Raw genomic sequence first — 21,641 nt, forward strand, 5'->3', positions numbered from 1 at the left:
ACCTTTAATAATGTTACTATGAGGGTCCATTCACACGTCCGTAAGTGTTTTGTGGATCCGCCAAACACGGACATCGGCAATGTGCATTCCTCAATTTGTGGACCGCACATGGCCGGCACTATAATAGAAAATGCCTAATCTTGTCTGCAATTGCGGACAAGAATAGGACATGTTCTATTTTTTTGCAGAAACGGAAGCACAGATGCGGAAGTGCGGATCCGCAAATGCGGATGCGGATCCACAAATGCGGATGCGGACAGCACATTCTAGCCCCATTGAACATGAATGGATCTAGACCCGTTTCGCAAAATTGCGGAACGGATGCGGACCCATTTTGCGGACGTGTAAATGGAAAAGATTCTTTTAAAATGAAAATAAATTAAATTATTAAAGTTAAAGGGGTTCTGCACTTTGTTTTATCTGATGATCTATCCTCTGGGCTTAGCTGCAGTACATCAGTGCTGGAAACAGTAAGCTTTTATTCACTGTACTTTTTCTGGCATAGGCAGTTGATCAGTAGGGGGCTGCTAGGTGTCACTCCCACCCATTTGATATTGATAACCTATCATGAGGATAGGCCATCAACATCTACATCCAGGAAAAACTTTTAGTGTAAGGCCTGAACTTTCTCCAGCATCTACCCTTCATATGAAAACTATTTTACTAAATCTCTTTTTTCTATTTATATTCTAGATATCTGATGATTTCAAAAATAAATTACAGAGAATGTCAAGAAGATGGTACTTGGAGTGGTAAACCCCCTGTATGCAAAGGTAAAGACATTTACTGAATAAACATATTTTTTAATATTATTACATTCATGAGACAGTGACATTAAAGCTGGCTGTACCATTTAGATATTTGTCAGTTGAACCAATCTTGGAGCGACCATTGTATGGGGACCTCATTTCTCATCTGTGATGGCAGCTGATGGTGAAGGGAAGTGAAGGGCATGTTAGATTTTAACACAGTCTATGTTTTTTTTTTTACTGGTGTCTGGCAGCAGTTCCTCTCTCTTCCAGCTCAGAATACTTACACACTCAGCCGAGTGCCCAGGCAACACGTACCTCATGCATTCGGCTAGTCTTAGATGCTTAAAGTCTTCAAAACTGGTTGCAAATAAATGCTATAGGCTGAATGATGTATGTGGTGCAAAGATAGACACTTTTCTATGATTCTATAAAAACTGTTAGTTCTTACTTTAAGACAGATTTTTATACCAGAATAGCGCTATATTTTTGGTGCAAAATGGTGCATGTTAGGCCTTGCTCACTTTTTGTGAAGCTCCACCTACTTTCCAAAAATCCTCCTTCCGTGTTGCGAATGTCAGAAAAAATGGTAGAAACCTTATATGCACCAAATTGATCCAATTTGCACCACTTTTTTAAACAGATTTTTGGTGCAAATACATTAGTGAATCTGGGCCAGATGTTTAATACTATGTTATCTTAAATTTAAAATGCTGTGGACAGATGTTACTTTAACCACTTGACAACTGCTTATTAACTATATACATCTGGGTGGTCAGCACATGCTGCACTGACTTTTCTAAATATTCTTTCAGAGATTGCAGCTATTTGTACATCTGCAGGAGTAGGGAGCCCACTGTCAGTGACAGTGGACAGTTTTTCACCTTCCCTGCCTTTCCCATCTTTCTATACATAGCACCTAACAATTGTTGTGCATAGATATCAGGAAATAGCAATGCTGCTTCCTGCTGCAGTCCCATCGGTAATCACCTTGAGCTGGGAGTCTGTGTGAGCTGCTGGGTCTTAGCAGATCCAGATCAGCTCTGCAGTAAAGTCCTTGTGCAACCTCTCTGGGGGCTGTATTGCTCCTGTAATGGGGACTACCATGTCAACCCCAGTCATAGGAAAAAAGTATGACCTTATTCGGGCACAAAGTTTAAAATAAAAAAACTATAATATATACTATACAAATAGAAAAACACCACCACGCAACGCATTGCAACCTTTTGCTCTGTCCCCGGTAACCATAACCCATACATCCCATATATCAAAATCACTGTTATGGAAAGGGGACATAATTACAAATATTATTTTAGTTGCACATTGTGCTATTAACAAAGCAAGCTTTTAAATGTTAAAATCTATTATTTTAAACTAACTTCCTGGTCATAAAAATAAAAAAAGCTAAAAAATGACAGAAAAATAAAGCTGTATATCAATGAAAAAGGCGCACAATTATGGCCTCTTTCACTTGCGTTGTCCGGATCCGTTGTGTACTCCATTTGCCGGAGGTGCCCGCCGGATCCGTAACACCGCAAGTGAACTGAAAGCATTTGAAGACGGATCCGTCTTCAAAATGCGTTCAGTGTTACTATGGCACCCAGGACGCTATTAAAGTCCTGGTTGCCATAGTAGTAGTGGGGAGCGGGGGAGCAGTATACTTACCGTCCGTGCGGCTCCCGGGGCGCTCCAGAATGACGTCAGGGCGCCCCATGCGCATGGATGACGTGATCCATGCGATCACGTCATTCATGCGCGTGGGGCGCCCTGACGTCACTCTGAAGCGCCCCAGGAGCCGCACGGACGGTAAGTATACTGCTCCCCCGCTCCTCACTACACTTTACCATGGCAAACAGGACTTTAGTGTCCTGGCAGCCATGGTAACCATTCAGAAAAAGCTAAACGTCGGATCCGGTAATGCGCCGAAACGACGTTTAGCTTAAGGCCGGATCCGGATTAATGCCTTTTAATGGGCATTAATTCCGGATCCGGCCTTGCGGCAAGTGTTCAGGATTTTTGACCGGAGCAAAAAGCGCAGCATGCTGCGGTATTTTCTCCGGCCAAAAAAACGTTCCGTTCCGGAACTGAAGACATCCTGATGCATCCTGAACGGATTTCTCTCCATTCAGAATGCATGGGGATAATCCTGATCAGGATTCTTCCGGCATAGAGCCCCGACGACGGAACTCTATGCCGGAACAGAACAAAGCAAGTGTGAAAGATCCCTATCTTACATAACCAAACATAAATAAAATTACAGCTTTCGAAGACACATGTACTTAAAAAAGGAGAATGTACCTGGTCAGGAAGGGGGGTAAATGGCCCCGTTTGGAACTGGTTAAAGTCTATAGCAAAATACAGTAAAGTCAAAGACATTTTTTTCATAATGCAGCATGCATTCGGTATTGCGTTTTTATGCTGTTTTTCCTGGCTTCTTTGTAGGACTTTAAAAATTACAAAACCAGGAAACAACTGTACAAATGTGTTAAAAAAAAATGTGACTAAAACATCATTGTAAAAAACACAAGTAAAAACTCTTGAAATGCCTGATGTTTTGACATGTATTTTAAAATGCAAAAAAATGGTTCAGAGATACTAATTGCAAAAATGGAGTAAGCTTAGCCTGGCTGTCTAGACCTGTACAGGATTCATCACAAGGGCTCAGGCTGGATGATAAATGTGGTTCAGAAATAGACACTTTTCTATGACTCTAGACCAACTATTTTACACAGATTTCTATGCCACAATTGCTCCAATATTTTGGTGCAAAATGGTCCCAGTTAGACCTGTTCCTTTCCCACAAAGCTCCACCTGCTTTCTTGTAAGCCCCACCATTTTTAGCATGACAGATTTTTTTTTAGAAAACCTAGATGATTCACATATCTGACAGATTTTGGTTCAGAAAGATTAATACACTTCAGCCAGTGTGTGTAAAGCCCTTTCTGCCATTGTAATGGGATTAGCTCATGGGTTTATGATCTCCAGGGGAATATTCACACAGCAGGCACAATTCAGTTACATCAGAGGGTTTTCTGTTTTACACTGACATTGAAAAAAATAGTACACATAAACACATAAAATACATAAAAGTCGTATTCCTGACCGACACTAAGTAGATATGCAGCATCCCTAACTGCCAGGGTGAATGCTAGAGATGAGCAAATTTCCGGTTTGATCCGGTTGGCCGAATAAAAAATAATAATATTGTTTGATCCGAATTTGTGGTGAATCGCATAAAAAAACTTCTATTTCCTGGCTGAAGAAAGCCTTTATAGTGGTGTAGAACACTGTGCCTTGCAGTAACATGCATAGGGAGTCTGCTGTGGTAGTAAAACAATACTGTGATTCAGTATGACATGTAGATGACCGGCGTCACTCTTAGAATCACTTCACACTTGAGTTATTCGGTCAGTTTTGGCCCCGTAACTGCCCAAATAAGTGAAGTGTGAATTTAGCCTTACAGGTCAATGTTAACGCCAGGTATAAAGAACCATGCAGAGGCCCAAGATCCTACTATAGCGTGAAAGAGCTCACTCCTTTTACACTAATTCACTGATTCCACATAGATTTCTACAGAACCTGTTCTATTAAACGCTTATACAAGTAGAGTCCCCCGACAGAGTGGAGTGGGTGTCAGCAGTAAGTTTGTGTTGACGTCACTGATTATTTTGCCTTTCCTCTGATCCGTCAGAACAATAACCCCCAATAAACGGATCCTGTCTGTGGAACATCCGCCTTCACTCGGTCAGCATTTGGTCAGTATTCCATCAGTATTGCTAAAGCCCAAAAAAACAGGAGTGTATCTAAAACAGCGATGACACGTGAATAGAATATTTGCATGTCTTCTGTGTTTTGTAGCCACTCCTGCTTTTGGCTACCAAATCATAAGCCAATTCTGAAGCAAAATAGGGACCATGTCATGCAGATCTTATAGCTGTTACATAGACAGAAACCATTGTGCGTCTCATTTTTCCTTTCTTCTGACAGATCAGAAGAAGGGTCAAATAAATGATTATGTCAGCCAGGTCGAAAAGCAAAATAGTGGCCCAGTCATGAAGTGGGGAGGGTGAGAACAGCATGAGAAGTCCACAGAGTGGCCCTATGACATAGTGGTGAGGTGGAATTAGCATGAGGAGACCACAGAGTGGCCCAAAGACAGAGTCTGGAGGTGGCAGCAGCATCAAGAGGAGGCCACAGAGTGGCACAATGACAGTGTGGAGGTGGCAGCAGCATCAGCAGACCTGAGTGGTGAGGTGGCAGCAGCATCAGGAGACCATAGACTGACCCGTTGACAGAGTGGGGAGGTGGGTGTCAATACCAGTACCAGCTGAAGATGGTGGATGAAAGAAGAAGCACTTGGCATCAGATGTGTGGCATCAGGCGGGTGGCAGCATCAGAATAGTAGCTGAAGCAGGTAGCTAGAAGAAACCAGTCTCTTTTGTCAAAGTGTTGGTGTGGCACCATGGATGATCTAGTCTGATGCATCAGGCATTGGTGGGTAGAAATCCTGGCTGATCCATGCCTGATTAATCTTGACAAGGGTCAGTCTCTCCACAATTTGGGTGGACAGGCAAGTTCTTCTTGGGGTAACTATGGCCCCCGCCACACTAAACACCTGCTCTGATGCCACACTACTGGCCAGGCAGGACAGATTTTCCAGGGCAAACTCTGCCAGATGCGGCCACAAATCCAGTTTGGCTGCCCAGTAGTCCAGCGGATCTTCAATGTGGGGTTGCCGGGTGCGGTCCAAGTATGCCACCACCTGCTGGTTCAGGTCCTGCTCCAGGTCTAGCTGCTGCTGCTGCTGCTGGTGAGTAGTTTCTTCAATAGGCAGGTGTAGAAAGCTGCTCAACAGTGACTCTAGACTCAAGTTGCTGCTGATGGAGCTGGAACTTCTACCCTGCCACAGCAGGTATGGTAGAGGAACATGAGTGCAGAGGGCTCCCCTGGTCAGACCTGCGAGGGGATGGACGATGGTGCAGATAGGCAGCGGCCAACTGATTACATAGGATGTCTCTATAGTAGTTAAGTTTGTCCTCCCTCTCATCAGGTGTGAAAAAGGTAGCAAGGGTCTCACAAGGTGGAGAGCCAGAAGTCCTCCCTCTGCTGAATGGTGACAATTCGTCTGTCACTATTCAAGCAAGTGAGCATGCATCAGGTCATTTGTGCAAGTGACTCGGAGAGACTCCCTGACTCCATCTCCACTGCATACTGCCATGGTGTGTCTGGGTCCTCTGCCTCGTCTTCCTCATCGCCCTGTAGCTCCTCTGGCTGCTCCTGCTCCTCGTCTCTTGTCACCTGTGTATAAAAACCACCTATTTCGCTACACATTGCTTGTGCTCCAATATCCTCCTCCTCCAGTTCAGCCCCCACAGGGCTCATGTGACCATGAGATCTAGGCGCCATGTCTCCAGTCCCCTGACCAGCCAGATTTACCAGCATCTGTTCCAGAACATGAAGCAGTAGAATGACGTTATTCATCCCGTAGTCCTGGCGACTGACAAAAAATGTGTCCTCAAAGAGCCTGAGCAAACGGAAGGTGTCACGCATGAGCTGCCACGGGCTGACATCGAAGTTACACAGGGGAGTACTCCGCTTGGATCATCAAGAAATTGTTTCTCTGTTCGTATAGTCGGTCCAACATATGGAGGGTAGAATTCCAACTGGTGGAAACGTTGCATATCAGCCTATGTTGGGGGATGACGTTCTGCTGCTGCAGCTCAAGGTGGGTGTGCTTTGCGGTGTACGAGTGGCTGAAGTGCATGCAAAGTTTCCTGGCCATTTTTAGGATGTCTTGCAGATGGGTGGAAGACTTCAGGAACCGCTTGACAACCAGATTGAACACGTGTGCCATGCAGGGCACATGGCTCAGCCCTCCTTGATGCAGCGCAGACACCATGTTCTTCCCGTTGTCGGTCACCATGGTTCTGATTTTCAGTTGTTGCGGAAAAAGGATTTGTTTTCTTGATGAAGGACACGGAGCAGTTCCTCCCCTGTGTGACTCCGTTCGCCCAGACAAACGAGGTGCAGAACAGCATAACACCGCCGTGCCCTGCACATGTGGTATGCTGGAGGGGCACTGTGAATTGTCCCTGCAGTGGAGGCTGAGGACACGGTGGAGGATGAGGAGGCAGAGGCAGACATTGTCACAGGACCAACGGCATGAGAACATGGAGGCAGAAGCGGTGTCACCTGGCCAAGTTGCTGGTGTGGCTGTGCAGGAACCACATTCACGCAGTGGGCAGTAAAGGACATGTATTGTCTCTGACCGTAGTTAGAGCTCCACATGTCGGTGCTGCCATGCACTTTGGCAGACACCGACACGCTCAAGGACTGGCCCACCTTCTGTTTTACATACGTGTGCAGGGATGGTACTGCCTTTTTTGGCAAAGAAATGACGGCTTTGGACTCCAACTCAGTTCGGCACAAGCCATCAGTTCTCGAAAGGTGCAGAGTCCACCACTTGGAAAGGGAGGGACTGCAGCACCAGCAACTTGGCCAGGAGCACATTCAGCTTCTGCGCCGTTGGATGAGTTCACACATACTGTTGTAGCTTCAGTGATCGATTGCTGACGGAATGACTGACGAGGAGTAGGGGGAAGAGCAGTAGCATCAGGACCAGCAGATAATGGGAACGACAGACTGCTCCCTTCAGCTGAGGTGGTGAAGCCTTGACTGCCTGAAATTGGGTGCGTGCCACTGGGTGATGCAGCGGTTGCTGCGGCAGGCTGGACCACCACATCAGAGCCACAGTTCTCCCAGGCCACTATGGTGACACTGCATATGTTGACGTAGGGCCATGGTGCCAACATTGGCACCCTGGCCACGCTTTACCTTCTGCCCACAGATTCTACAAATGGCCATGTTCACCTCCTCCGGCGGCTTAACAAAAAGCTGCCACACCCCCGAGTAGGTGATTTTACCTCCAACACTCCGCACTGACTGACTGCTACTGCCGCTGCTTCCATAAACCCCTGCACCACTACTTTCCGGGCAGGTAGGCTCCTGTGAAGTGGGTGGTCTACCCCGGGCACGTTTGGCTCCCGGACTCCCACTGCTGCCACCCTGCTGACCCCCGGCCAGGCTAGCGACTTTCTGGCTCCGGCGCTGCCTCACGAGCAAGCTGCCACCCTCTTATCTCAATGATGATGAAGCCCCTAATTCACCCGGCTGCCAAGTGCGATCAGCTACATCATCATCATCGCGTACTGTCTGCACGTCACTGATGTCTCTGGGTCAGGACTGCTCGCAACACCAGCTCCCATTCCACTCTCCTCATCACTACTTGCCTGCCTACCGGAGGAAGCAGCAGATGTCTTCTCCACATCTTGGCTGGCCAGTAGCTGCTGACTGACTTCTAGTAGCTCGTCCTCGCTGTATAGCGGAGCTGAGCCCACAGCATATAATACTTCTCTGGCTGAGGGAACAGAAAAAGACAGAAGCAGGTTGAGGACAGGTGAGGGCACAGGGCCTGCTCCCGGGCCATGCCAACTAAGGGTTGTGTCTGACGAACCCACCGACTCTTGGCTGGGGGTGTCTGATGTCACTTGGGATGAAGTGGATGACCGAGTCAACCATTCAAGAACAGCTGGGTTGCTGGTCAAGACACGACCGCTAGATGACACCGGGAGCTCATGCCTCTAGCTGCGACTCCTGCTGCCAAGCCCCCTTACTCTGCTGCGACCTGTGCCTGTGCCAGAAACATTTAGGCCTCTGCCACTCCCCTGTCCAGGGCCTGGCACTTCAACTATCAAATAAATAAATAAATAAATAAATAAAAAGGAAAAAACACCCCAAAAAAGTCTGTAATTTTCTCACTTCACCACACAAGGTCTAATAAGCCCTGTCCCCCCCCCCCCCCACTAATACATGCCAAAGAAGGCTTTAGAACATATAACTGCACTGCTGAACGGCAAATAGGCCCTTACCCTTTTCCACTTTTCCACGCCACAAAAGGCTTTAGAACGTATAACTGCACCGCTAAACGGCAAATAATATATATATTTTTTGCCACTAATGCACGCCAAAAAGGGCTTTAGAACATAGAACTGCACCGCTGAAAGAAATGACTGGGACATAACCATACCAGGGTACTCTTTATACAGAAGAGACAGAGAAGGCAAGAAAGGAGGAGGAGTGGCCCTGTATGTGAAAGATAGCATTAAATCTAACCTAATACAAGTTGGTGAGGCCAACATAGAGTCAGTTTGGGTTACGTTGCAGTTTGCTAACCATGCAGTAACTCGTGTAGGTGTGATATATAGACCACCTGGTCAAGTTAAAGAACTAGATGATCTACTAGTTGAAGAAATAGCTAAAATGACAATGAAAGGAGAAGTTATCATTATGGGAGATTTCAATCTTCCAGATATAAACTGGAAAACCAAAATAGCAAGTTCTACCAGGAGTACAGATATTCTAAATTCCCTACTGGGGTTATCTCTACAACAAGTGGTTGAGGAGCCAACCCGGAGGGAGGCCATTTTGGATTTGGTATTCACAAACGGGGATTCGGTATATGATGTCAGTGTGGTTTAATATAAGAACTGTGAAAGAGTCCCACCACACAAAAACAAAAGTTTTAGATTTTAGAAAAACAGACTTTTCAAAAATGAAATTAGTCATAAATGAGTCCTTATCAGACTGGCACGGATTACATGGAGTCCAGGAGAAATGGGACTACTTAAAAGGTGCATTATTGAAGGCAACAGAAAATTGCATTAGACTTGTCAGTAAAAGCAAAAAAAGGAGGAGACCAATGTGGTACTCAGCAGAAGTGGTCCAAATCATTAAAAATAAAAAGCTAGCATTTTGTAATTATAAAAAAACCCAGAGCAATGAAGATAAGGAAATCTACAAGATTAGGCAGAGAGAGGCCAAGCAAGTTATAAGAACTTCTAAAGCGCAGGCAGAAGAAAAACTAGCTCAGTCTATGAAAAAAGGGGATAAGACATTCTTCAGATATATAAATGAAAAAGGAAATTAAAACAAGGAATAACTAAATTAAAAACAAAGGACGGAAGGTATGTAGAAGAGAATAAAGGGCTAGCCGACTGCCTTAATGAATACTTCTGTTCAGTTTTTACAAAAGAAAAAGGAGAAGGACCTCCACTAGAAAGAATGACTATTAAATCGTTTGATGCATGTATCTTTACAGAGGAAGATGTTCTAAGTTTGCTGTCTAAGGTGAAGACGGATAAGTCACAGGGGCCTGATGAGATACACCCAAAATTATTAAAAGAGCTTAGTGGTGAGCTGGCAAAACCGTTAACAGATTTATTTAACCAATCATTAGTAACAGGAGTCGTCCCGGAAGATTGGAAATTGGCAAATGTCGTGCCCATTCACAAGAAAGGTAGTAGGGAGGAATCGAGCAACTATAGACCAGTGAGTCTGACATCAATAGTAGGCAAATTAATGGAAACCCTATTAAAGGATAGGATTGTGGAACATCTAAAATCCCATGGATTGCAAGATGAAAAACAACATGGGTTTACTTCAGGGAGATCATGTCAAACAAATCTTATAGATTTTTTTGACTGGGTGAATAAAATAATAGACGGTGGAGGTGCAGTAGACATCGCATATCTAGATTTTAGTAAGGCTTTTGACACTGTCCCACATAGAAGACTTATCAATAAACTGCAGTCATTGAGCATGGACTCCCATATTGTTGAGTGGATTAGGCAGTGGCTGAGTGACAGACAACAGAGGGTTGTAGTCAATGGAGAACATTCAAAACAAGGTAATGTTACCAGTGGGGTTCCACAGGGATCTGTACTGGGACCGATTTTGTTTAATATCTTCATAAGTGATATTGCAAAAGGCCTCGCTGGTAAGGTTTGTCTTTTTGCTGATGACACAAAGATATGTAACAGGGTTGATGTTCCTGGAGGGAAACGCCAAATGGAAAAGGATTTAGGAAAACTAGAAGAATGGTCAGAACTCTGGAAACTGAAATTTAATGTGGATAAGTGCAAGATAATGCACCTGGGGCGTAAAAACCCAAGGGCAGAATATAGAATATTTGACACAGTCCTGACCTCAGTATCTGAGGAAAGGGATTTAGGAGTAATTATTTCAGAAGACTTAAAGGTGGGAAGACAATGTAATAGAGCAGCACGAAATGCCAGCAGAATGCTTGGATGTATAGGGAGAGGTATAAGCAGTAGAAAGAGTGAAGTGCTTATGCCGCTGTACAGAACACTGGTGAGACCTCACTTGGAGTATTGTGCGCAGTACTGGAGGCCATATCTCCAGAAGGATATAGATACTCTAGAGAGAGTTCAGAGAAGATCTACTAAACTAGTACATGGATTGCAGGATAAAACTTACCAGGAAAGGTTAAAGGACCTTAATATGTATAGCTTGGAAGAAAGAAGAGACAGAGGGGATATGATAGAAACTTTTAAATACATAAAGGGAATCAACTCGGTAAAGGAAGAGAGCATATTTAAAAGAAGAAAAACTACCACAAGAGGACACAGTTTTAAATTAGAGGGGCAAAGGTTTAAAAGTAATATAAGGAAGTATTACTTTACTGAGAGAGTAGTGGATGCATGGAATAGCCTTCCTGCAGAAGTGGTAGCTGCAAATACAGTGAAGGGGTTTAAGCATGCATGGGATAGGCATAAGGCCATCCTTCATATAAGATAGGGCCGGGGGCTATCCATAGTATTCAGTATATTGGGCAGACTAGATGGGCCAAATGGTTCTTATCTGCCGACACATTCTATGTTTCTATGAATGGGAAATATATATTTTTGCCACTAATACACGTCAAAAAGGGTTGTAATTTTCTCACTTCACCATACAATGGCAAATACTTTTTTTGTGCCACTAATACATGCCAAAAAGGGCTCTAGAACATATAACTGCACTGCTGAACAGCAAGTACATATATTTTTTTGCCACTAATAAGCGCCAAAAAGGGCTGTAATTTTCTCACTTCACCACACAACGGCTAATAAGCCCTTTTTTCCCACTAATACAAGCCAAAAAATGCTTTAGAACATATAACTGAACCGCACAAGGGGAAATAAGACATAGAAATATTTCCTTGTAATAAACCCTGTTAATGGCTGTATCAAACAGCACTTGCACCCTAATAACAAGAACGGTTTTCTGGAATTTCAGAGCTGTATAATGGCAATTTGGATCCCTAGTCAGTGTAGCAAAGTGTAATATGATTGTTCCTATTACCCAGGCTGTAAACGCCCCTACTGAACCCTGTTCTGCTTCAATACTGTGTAATTATTCCTCCCTATCCTTTCCCTAAACTTCTATACAGCAAAATAAAAGTTTTAAAGTCTTTTCTACCACTGTCCCTAGCGTCTCTCGCTGCACTAAGTATACTGGAAAATGGCTGAATCCAAGATGGCTGAGGGTATTTATAGAGCTGTGACATCACAGGGCTGGCTGGCTGCTGATTGGGTGCATGAATGGCATTTTGGGTAATCCCTCATTTGCAGAGTTCCTTGCTCCATGTCCTAACACGTGCAGCAGCCATTTTAGGAAAAACTGAGATTCGTTACCACGAAGCGCGAGGAAATTCAGATTCAGTTTGAATCAAATTTTTTCTGAAATTCGGATTGAATTCCACTTCCTCAACTTCGATTTGCTCATCTCTAGTGAATGCCTACTACATAGCACCTAAAACCAAACTATGCCCATACAGTTTGCTATTTACCTTACCACCAGCAACTGTCTACATGTCTCTCACAAACGTGAATTACTTTTTCTTCCTCAGGCTGGAGCACTGTGTGAGTATCACCTTTCTTAAAGGGGTTTTGTCACTTCGGTAAGTGGTATTTATCATGTAGAGAAAGTTAATACAATCCACTTACTAATGTATTGTTATTACCCATATTGCTAACTTTGCTGGCTGGATTCATTTTTACATCAAATTATACACTGCTTGTTTCCATGGTTATGACCACTCTGCAATCCATCAGTGGTGTTTGTGCTTGTACACTATAGGAAAACATGCCGGCCTTTCTGGTGACCAGGACTGTGGGAGCTCACATAGGTTGGTGCTAGTGGTGAGCGAACTTGTGTTTTAAGATCGGCGTCTAAAGTTCGGGGTCGGGTTATCGAAGAATCGCGTTATGGATTCCGCTACCACGGACCATAACTTATGGTCCGTGGTAGCGGAATCCATAACGCGATTCTTCGATAACCCGACCCTGAACTTTAGACGCCGATCTTAAAACACAAGTTCGCTCAACACTAGTTGGTGCTTTTTTTATACGCTGATTGATTGTAGGGTGGCCATAACCATGGAAACGAGCAGTGTATAATGTGACGGAAAAATGAGTCTAGCCAGCAAAGGAAGCAATATGCACAATCACAATACATTAGTAAGTGGCTTGTATTAACTTTCTCTACATGATAAATGCTATTTGCTGAAGTGACAAAACCCTTTTAAGGACTCATGCACATGACCAAGTTTCACACGCGGGTGCTGTTTATGTTTAAAACTGAATGAAAACTGACCCATTCATGCACATGAGCATTTTTTCTCACATGAGATCATTCTGCGTAAAAAAAACAAAAAACAGCATGTTTCATCTGTACAATATGCAGCCACTTATAAAACACACATGGGAACTCATGGCAGTTGTAATCATTCCCCCTTATTTTAACACTTCAAATGTATGTATAAAAGTCCATCTACAAATAAACTATGCGGTGCCCAAAAATACACTCATTATCGCTGAGCTGTTAGTGTTCCGCTTATCACTACTACGGATGACCAACATATTCAAAACTGACTGTCATGGGATCACAAAAGTTAATACGATAATGATCCAGTCAGTAGCAGTCCAGGTTTCTGTTTCACAGAAAGGCGACGGTGGATGGCTGTCAATGGCAGGACACGAAATGGATGACATAACATCAAATTTCCTTATTGCTAAGCACCTTGAAATGGTCTGGGCAGAGACAGCGGTGTGTAATGAAGGTGACCTGTGTTTGGATGGTGAACAACGAAACTGGGGAGCTGCTTGTTCAGTGGATTAAACAATCCTCTTCACTAGTGGTTTGGTCCGTCCAGAGCTTGTTCGCCATGTGTGTGCGTGCCCTCATGTAACCATTGCTCCCAGCACATCCTAACAGCTAGGTCAGAACAGCCTAAATGGTGGGCAATTCATCAAAACTACCATCCTGCTTCTCTCAGTCCAATGATGAACTGCCTCTCAAAGTCTGTGGCAAAATGTCTTTGAGAGCTTTGTAGAGACCCTTGATCTCTCACCAAGAGTTACACTACCCAAAAGTAGCTTCTGAGAGCCTTTTTATAAGGCATCAAGAGAAGCACTATTATGCCGTCTTGTGGCAAGACCCAGTGTCTAATCAGACCACATATGTAATCATTTATATAACTGCTTGCAAAGTTTTGCAGCAATGAGACATTTCTATCTTGGTGCATTCTTTTATTTTTTATTTTTGCCAATGAGTGTATATGAAAAATAAACTTTTGTATATGCAACTACGACCACCTCATAGTAATATTGTGTTGGTATACAACTACTGTATACACCATGCCAGCAGTGTAGAAATGATACCTAGTATAGCATTACTGCAAGTGCTTAGGTATTACAGACTATACCAATAATGAACCTAAAATGCATAATTATAAACCTCAAAGTCTACCATGCAAAAGTGAAAAATTCCTTCAGGGAGGGAGTTGCGCCCCCACACACATTTTCCTGTCGTTTCTTCTATTGGTTAACAGTCTCATTACATGAAAATACCACAAATGTAGGAGGGGGAAACATGGTCCACACATCCACATGTATACATTGATATAGACATGAAGTTCTAATAGTATACATTTTTTTTACGATTTTCTGCTATGAAAACTATCCTGAAAGTATACTGTTCACAATTGATATTTCTATTTCATAGAATCTGTGTGTGATCAAATCTGGGAATTACAAGAAGAAGCTCGGACATGCACTTCAACTCCAGATGAATGGATTAAGTACCTACAAGTGCAGTACCTCTACCTTCAAATAGAGAACATGAAGCTGGACATTGAAATAAAGAAGAGGCAGCTGGGTGCTTTGTCTGAAACTAGTCCCATTTTAGTTGAGATAACCAAAAGAAACAATAAAGGCTAAGAGATTTTTTGCTAAGAGAACAGTAAAACCAATTAGCTTTGCAGTGTTATGTAAACTTACTTTATAAAGACATATATGTAACATAAACAAATTCTCATTTATTCAAATGTGTATGTATTTACAGCCTGTCATAACATTTTCTTTTAACAAAGACATAGTAAGGGTACTTCCAGACAAGATGTATTAAACCATGTGAAATGGCTAAATCTGCATGAATTACAAGCAGGTTTTGTCAGGATTTTGCGGGGAAGTTGCGGATATCACTCCATGTATTGCAAATAGTGAGATTTGCAGGGATAACCCACAGCATAATGGCATGCTCTGCACACCACATGTCAATGTCCCCATGGATTTGTTTAATGCAGCGTGTGGATGAGATTTCTTAAACTCTCTTCCCCTTTCAGATAGTGTTCGAAATTTTGTAGGGTGTATGTCCTATGTCAATGTACCATAAGGCTTGCATTAAAGGAAATGTGTCTTCTAAAAATGACTTGCTGTTTAAATCACTTTTTTATGTTTAATATATCTTTAACAAATTTTTTATGTTATTAATTTTCTATGTATTCCATAAATTTAAACAAAAGCAAAAATATCCTGCATTTTTTGACTGGCCACTATGTCTAATAAATTGGTTTATACAGATCACTTTACTGCAGTTAACTCATTCTAATCCTGCCTGTAATGATAAGGAGATATCACCTCTGTGCATAGATAAGACAGGATCCGCCATTCACAATAGGTGATTGTCAGAGCGTATCTATTCTTTCCTTGTACAATGACCTCTGCACAGGTCACAGAGCATGCCTAGAAAACGCTCCCATAGAAGTCAATGGGGTCCTCTCCCGTCCATTGTGTCTATGGCCCTTGGGGCTGCCATAAAGCAATTTTCTAAATGCTGTTCAGAACACCTCAGACAAGATGGCCACCCCCATAATTATGTTCAGAAAACAGAATTAAAAAATCTACAATCAGAAAATAAACAGATCAGAAAAAGGGTAGATATTCTTGTCAATTACTTGCTTACTGTTAATGGCTGCAAGGTTTGGTAGGTTTACCCGAAAAACCGCATGGCAATTAATAATAGGCAAGCCACTGACAATTTTTTAACGATTTATATAAAACAGATGGAGAATGCATAGCCAAACCATTTTCAGATGTGGCCACCATGTCTGGACCTACTCTTAGGGTAGACACACACAAGTTCAATACAAGAAAGTCTGTGTGTGGCAGTGTGAATTCCCTTTCGGATCTTTGCTCCTCTGGCAGGAACGGACAGCATTATAATGATTTATAAGGCTGTCTGTCCCTGTGAGACCTGGAATCTATTGAATTACACTAACATAATGCTGGCAGTGTAATTCAGTAGATTGCCTCAGAGGGACATACAGCTTTATAAATCATTAGGCTAAGTTCACACAGCAAAATCTGAGGCAGAACATTCAGTAGCAGATTACTAAGTGAAGACAGGTCGTTTTTGGTGGCAGATTTCTAATTTGGTGGAGGTTTTAGAGAAGTTTTTATTAGAAGAGTATTTGGTTGAGGTTTTCCATCTTAGGCTACTTTCACACTAGCGTTCGGGTGTCCGCTCGTGAGCTCCGTTTGAAGGGGCTCACAAGCGGCCCCGAACGCATCCGCACTGCCCTAATGCATTCTCAGTGGACGCGGATCCGCTCAGAATGCATCAGTCTGGCAGCGTTCAGCCTCCGCTCCGCTCAGTGAACGGACACCTGAACGCTGCTTGCAGCGTTCGGGTGTCCGCCTGGCCATGCGGAGGCGAGCGGATCCGTCCAGACTTACAATGTAAGTCAATGGGGACGAATCCGTTTGAAGATGACACCATATGGCTCAATCTTCAAACGGATCCGTCCCCCATTGACTTTCAATGTAAAGTCTGGACGGATCCGTTCAGACTACTTTCACACTTAGAAATTTTTCTAAGTTATAATGCAGACGGATCCGTCTGATGAAACATCAGACGGACCCGCTCCGAACGCTAGTGTGAAAGTAGCCTTACCCGTTGACGTCTATGAAATCCACAATCAAATCTACTTTCAAGACGTAATATGCCCCTTTTGAAGCTGAAAACAACTCTACCATTTTGCACAGTGTGCACTAGGTGGGGTTTGTAACATTAAAATCAATGGGAAAACTGTTGGTGAGTTTTGGTTGAAGATTTAGAAGCTGAAAATGCCAGTTTTTGGTAGATTAGTGGGATCCTATTATAGGAGCAGAGTTCAGAATTGGGAACTCTCACTGCCACATGCAGTGTATTTCTCTCACTGAACTCACTTGTGTGTGTCTGGAGTTGCAACCAAACATACAACCACAATGCATTATAGAATGTAGACAGTTTAGCAGTTAAATAACACTGGTGTTATCATTAGCATCAATTATCAGCTGTTTAAATCCTATAACTGTGCTGTAAATACATGTTTGTTGACGTAGTAACTGCGTCACAGCTGCATCCCAACTGCACTATGGCAGCACCCTTGGGGTTTTTGCAACAATATACCTGTGTTTATGCTGCATTTTCTTCCAGCAAAGGGGAAAAAAGTTAATCACGCAGAGCAAAACTTAGTTACATTAATTCGAAAATTGAGTTAAATGAACGTCATTTAAGTCTGCTGTGTCTTCCCTTGCTGGAAGAAAACGCAACGTAAAGGCAGGTTTGTTTTACACGTATTTTGCCATACCAAAAAAACAGCACAGCTGCAACGTGTGACAGCACCTGTAGGGTATCTGCACAGGTGCAGGTTAATATGCATAAGATCCACACAAATTTCCGTACATTTCTACCCCAAAGCTGCACCAAAGACCACAAAACATAATCAGCACAAAAGATCTGCAGACATAATTGACATGCTGTGGATTTCTAAATCTGCACGGCAGATCAATTTCAGCATAGAAATAAAAAAGCAGGAGAGATTTGTTTACAGGGAACCTGTCATCTGGATTTTGTGTATAGAGCTGAGGACATGGGTTGCTAGATGGCCGCTAGCACATCCGCAATACCCAGTCCCCATAGCTCTGTGTGCTTTTATTGTGTAAAAAAAACAAACATTTGATACATATGCAAATTAACCTGAGATGAGTCAGAGGTTGAAAATATGACTTCTCTGGTCACACAAGTAAGATATGACTCTTTTATGTTAATTTACATATGTATCAAATAGTTTTTTTTTACACAATAAAAGCACATAAATCTATACACAAAATCCCGGTGACAGGATTCCTTTAACTGCCTCCGGACCGCCTAATGCAGGATTGCGTTCCGGAGGCGGTCGATTCATTCCTCCTAGACGCATATACGCGTCATCTCACGAGACGCGAGATTTCCTGTGAACGCGCGCACACAGGAGCGCGCGTTCACAGGAACTGAAGGTAAACGAGCTGATCTACAGCCTGCCAGCGGCGATCATTCGCTGGCAGGCTGTAGATCCGATTTTTTTTAACCCCTGAAAGGTATATTAGATGCTGTTTTGTTAACAGAGTCTAATATACCTGCTACCTGGTCCTCTGGTGGTACCTTTTGCTTGGATCGACCACCAGAGGACACAGGCAGCTCTGTAGAGTAGCACCAGACACCACTACACTACACCCCCCCTGTCACTTATTAACCCCTTATTAACCCCTGATCACCCCATATTAGACTCCCTGATCACCCCCCTGTCATTGATCACCCCCCTGTAAGGCTCCATTCAGACGTCCGTATGTGTTCTGCGTATCCGCGGATCCACAGATCGGATCCGCGGATCCCCAAAACACATACGGACGTCTGAATGGAGCCTTACAGGGGGGTGATCAATGACAGGGGGGTGATCACCCCATATAGACTCCCTGATCACCCCCCTGTCATTGATCACCCCCCTGTAAGGCTCCAGTCAGACGTCCGTATGTGTTTTTTGGATCCGCGGATCCGCAGAACATATATGGACGTCTGAATGGAGCCTTACAGGGGGGTGATCACCCCATATAGACTCCCTAATCACCCCCCTGTCATTGATCACTCCCCTGTCATTGATCACCCTCCTGTAAGGCTCCATTCAGACGCCCGTATGTGTTTTGCTTATCCACGGATCCACAAAACACGGACACCGGAAATGTGCTTTCCGCATTTTGCGGATCCGCACATTGTCAGAACTATATAGAAAATGCCTTTTCTTGTCCGCAATTGCGGACAAGAATAGGACATGTTCTATAGGCTCTACAAAAAACGCAGTGTTCGCCCGAGAAGGCCTGATCTTGTGTGCACACTTTCGTTCAGTCCGCCCCACCGCAGTGACAGAATTTTTTTATTTCTGATCACTGCAAAAACACCGTAAAATCGCTGCGGCGCTATAAAAAGATCACTTTTGAGGGGCATGGCGAGTTCATAGAAGATTTTATTTATTTTTTGCCACAAGTTAGCGGAAATAGATTTTTTTTTTATTGTTTTTTTGTTTTTTCTTACAAAGTCTCATATTCCACTAACTTGTGACAAAAAATAAAATCTCACATGAACTCACCATACCCCTCACGGAATCCAAATGCGTAAAAAATTTTAGACATTTATATTCCAGACTTCTTCTCATGCTTTAGGGCCCCTAAAATGCCAGGGCAGTATAAATACCCCACAAGTGACCCCATTTTGGACAGAAGACACCCCAAGGTATTCCGTGAGGGGTATGGTGAGTTCATGTAAAATTTAATTTTTTGTCACAAGTTAGTGGAATATGAGACTTTGTAAGAAAAAAAAATAAATCATCATTTTCCGCTAACTTGTGCCAAAAAAATATAAATTCTAGGAACTCGCCATGCCCCTCACGAAATACCTTGGGGTGTCTTCTTTCCAAAATGGGGTCACTTGTGGGGTATTTATACCACATGTGTGACACTTTTTTGCAGCCTAGGTGCCCAAAGGGGCCCAAATTCTAAAGAGCACCTTTAGGATTTCACAGGGCATTTTTTAGGCATTTGGATTCCAGACTTGTTCTCACGCTTTAGGTCCCTTAAAATGCCAGGGCAGTATAAATACCCCACAAGTGACCCCATTTTGGAAATAAGACACCCCAAGGTATTTCGTGATGGGCATAGTGAGTTCATAGAAGTTTTTATTTTTTGTCACAAGTTAGTGGAATATGAGACTTTGTAAGAAAAAAATAAATAAATCATCATTTTCCGCTAACTTGTGACAAAAAATAAAAACTTCTATGAACTCACTATGCCCATCATCGAATACCTTAGGGTGTCTACTTTCCAAAATGGGGTCATTTGTGGGGTGTTTTTACTGTCTGGGCATTGTAGAACCTCAGGAAACATGACAGGTGCTCAGAAAGTCAGAGCTGCTTCAAAATGCGGAAATTCACATTTTTGTACCATAGTTTGTAAACGCTATAACTTTTGCGCAAACCAATAAATATACACTTATTGCATTTTTTTTTATCAAAGACATGTAGAACAATAAATTTAGAGAAAAATTTATATAGAAATGTAGTTTTTAAAAAAAAAATTACAACAGAAAGTTAAAAATGTCATTTTTATGCTAAAAATTCTGTCAATTTCGATTAATAACAAAAAAAGTAAAAATGTCAGCAGCAATGAAATACCACCAAATGAAAGCTCTATTAGTGAGAAGAAAAGGAGGTAAAATTCATTTGGGTGGTAAGTTGTATGACCGCGCAATAAACCGTGAAAGTAGTGTAGTGCAGAATTGTAAAAAGTGGTCTGGTCATTAAGGGGGTTTAAGCTAGGAGAGCTGAGGTGGTTTATTTCATTCACTTTGCTTGTACTGTATTACTCTGTGGTTCTACAAGGAATCCACATGGGAAAAAAGGTGCATAATCCACATCGTGTGCAGGTACCCATAGAGCTCTAAATAGACTCAAACGATGTTGACAGAATGTAATTTATTACAAAGATGCTACAAAAATGGATGGCAACAAGACTGACAATGTCAATTCATAAACTATTAATATCAATTCAATATCTATTTTTGTCCTTCTTTATAACATTATGAATGTAGTACCCATAATTAACCACAATGATGGAAAAAGTTTTTTTGGGGTCTTATATACTGATGACCTTTCCTTAGGATAGGTCATTATTAGACGTGAGCGAATCGCAGTTTGGATCCAAGATCTGAAGTCAATTTATTCCCCAACCTTGTTTTAATGCTACACAAAAAAGGCCAATCCGGATAGAAAATAATAAATACCTTTATTCATACATAATGCATGAAATACAGCTTAAAATCAGTTGGTGGTGCAGACGCACATAAGGCAGTAAAATGCCCTCACAGGAGATAACAAGCAGTATATGTGCCAAAATATAGGTCGGTCATACATAAATAGGGTATAAAGCCACCACATAAAGTTTCACAAGATCATCACATAAAGTGCCAAGTGCCTCACCACGAATGGATAGATAATCCCAACCTCCTAGATCCCCACATGGTCACATAGGTATACCTACAAGTAAAATCTGTTTCTCCCGCGTTCCGACACACGTTTCGCTCAATGCTTCATCAGGGGGTAGTGCTAGTTGAACTATGTCCCTCCTTAACAATATATACCTACCCTCATCAGAACCCATGTAACCCACCTGAGAATACGTAGCCTAAACAACGCCTTGCCCCCAAACCCAGATCGGAAGTGATGTGCGTCATCAACACTCGCTGCACTCCAAGCCAGATCAGCTGATCTGCAATGGAATGCAGCACAGGGCCGATCGTTAAAAGGATCCATCTAGGGACATCAATCCATAACCATAAATACCCCTCAGGTCCATCCATATC

At 42.8% G+C, this 21,641-nt stretch overlaps 1 protein-coding gene across 5 annotated transcripts in view; it reads left to right on the forward strand.

Moving 5' to 3' along the window:
• LOC120995068 (C4b-binding protein alpha chain-like) overlaps positions 1-21,641 on the forward strand; it is a 694,048-nt gene that overhangs the window by 237,323 nt on the left and 435,084 nt on the right. For 4 of the 5 annotated variants that reach the window (XM_040424047.1, XM_040424046.1, XM_040424048.1 and 1 more), the window contains 2 exons: positions 694-773; positions 14,655-15,152. In XM_040424047.1, coding sequence (XP_040279981.1) covers positions 694-773; positions 14,655-14,869 — 295 coding nt within the window. In that variant the 3' untranslated portion in view covers positions 14,870-15,152. Of the gene's footprint in view, positions 1-693; positions 774-14,654; positions 15,153-21,641 lie in introns of those variants that run through there. The other variant, XM_040424045.1, reaches the window with a different exon arrangement.

This window comes from Bufo bufo, chromosome 3 (genome assembly GCF_905171765.1).
Source record: "Bufo bufo chromosome 3, aBufBuf1.1, whole genome shotgun sequence".
Classification (NCBI taxonomy): domain Eukaryota; kingdom Metazoa; phylum Chordata; class Amphibia; order Anura; family Bufonidae; genus Bufo; species Bufo bufo.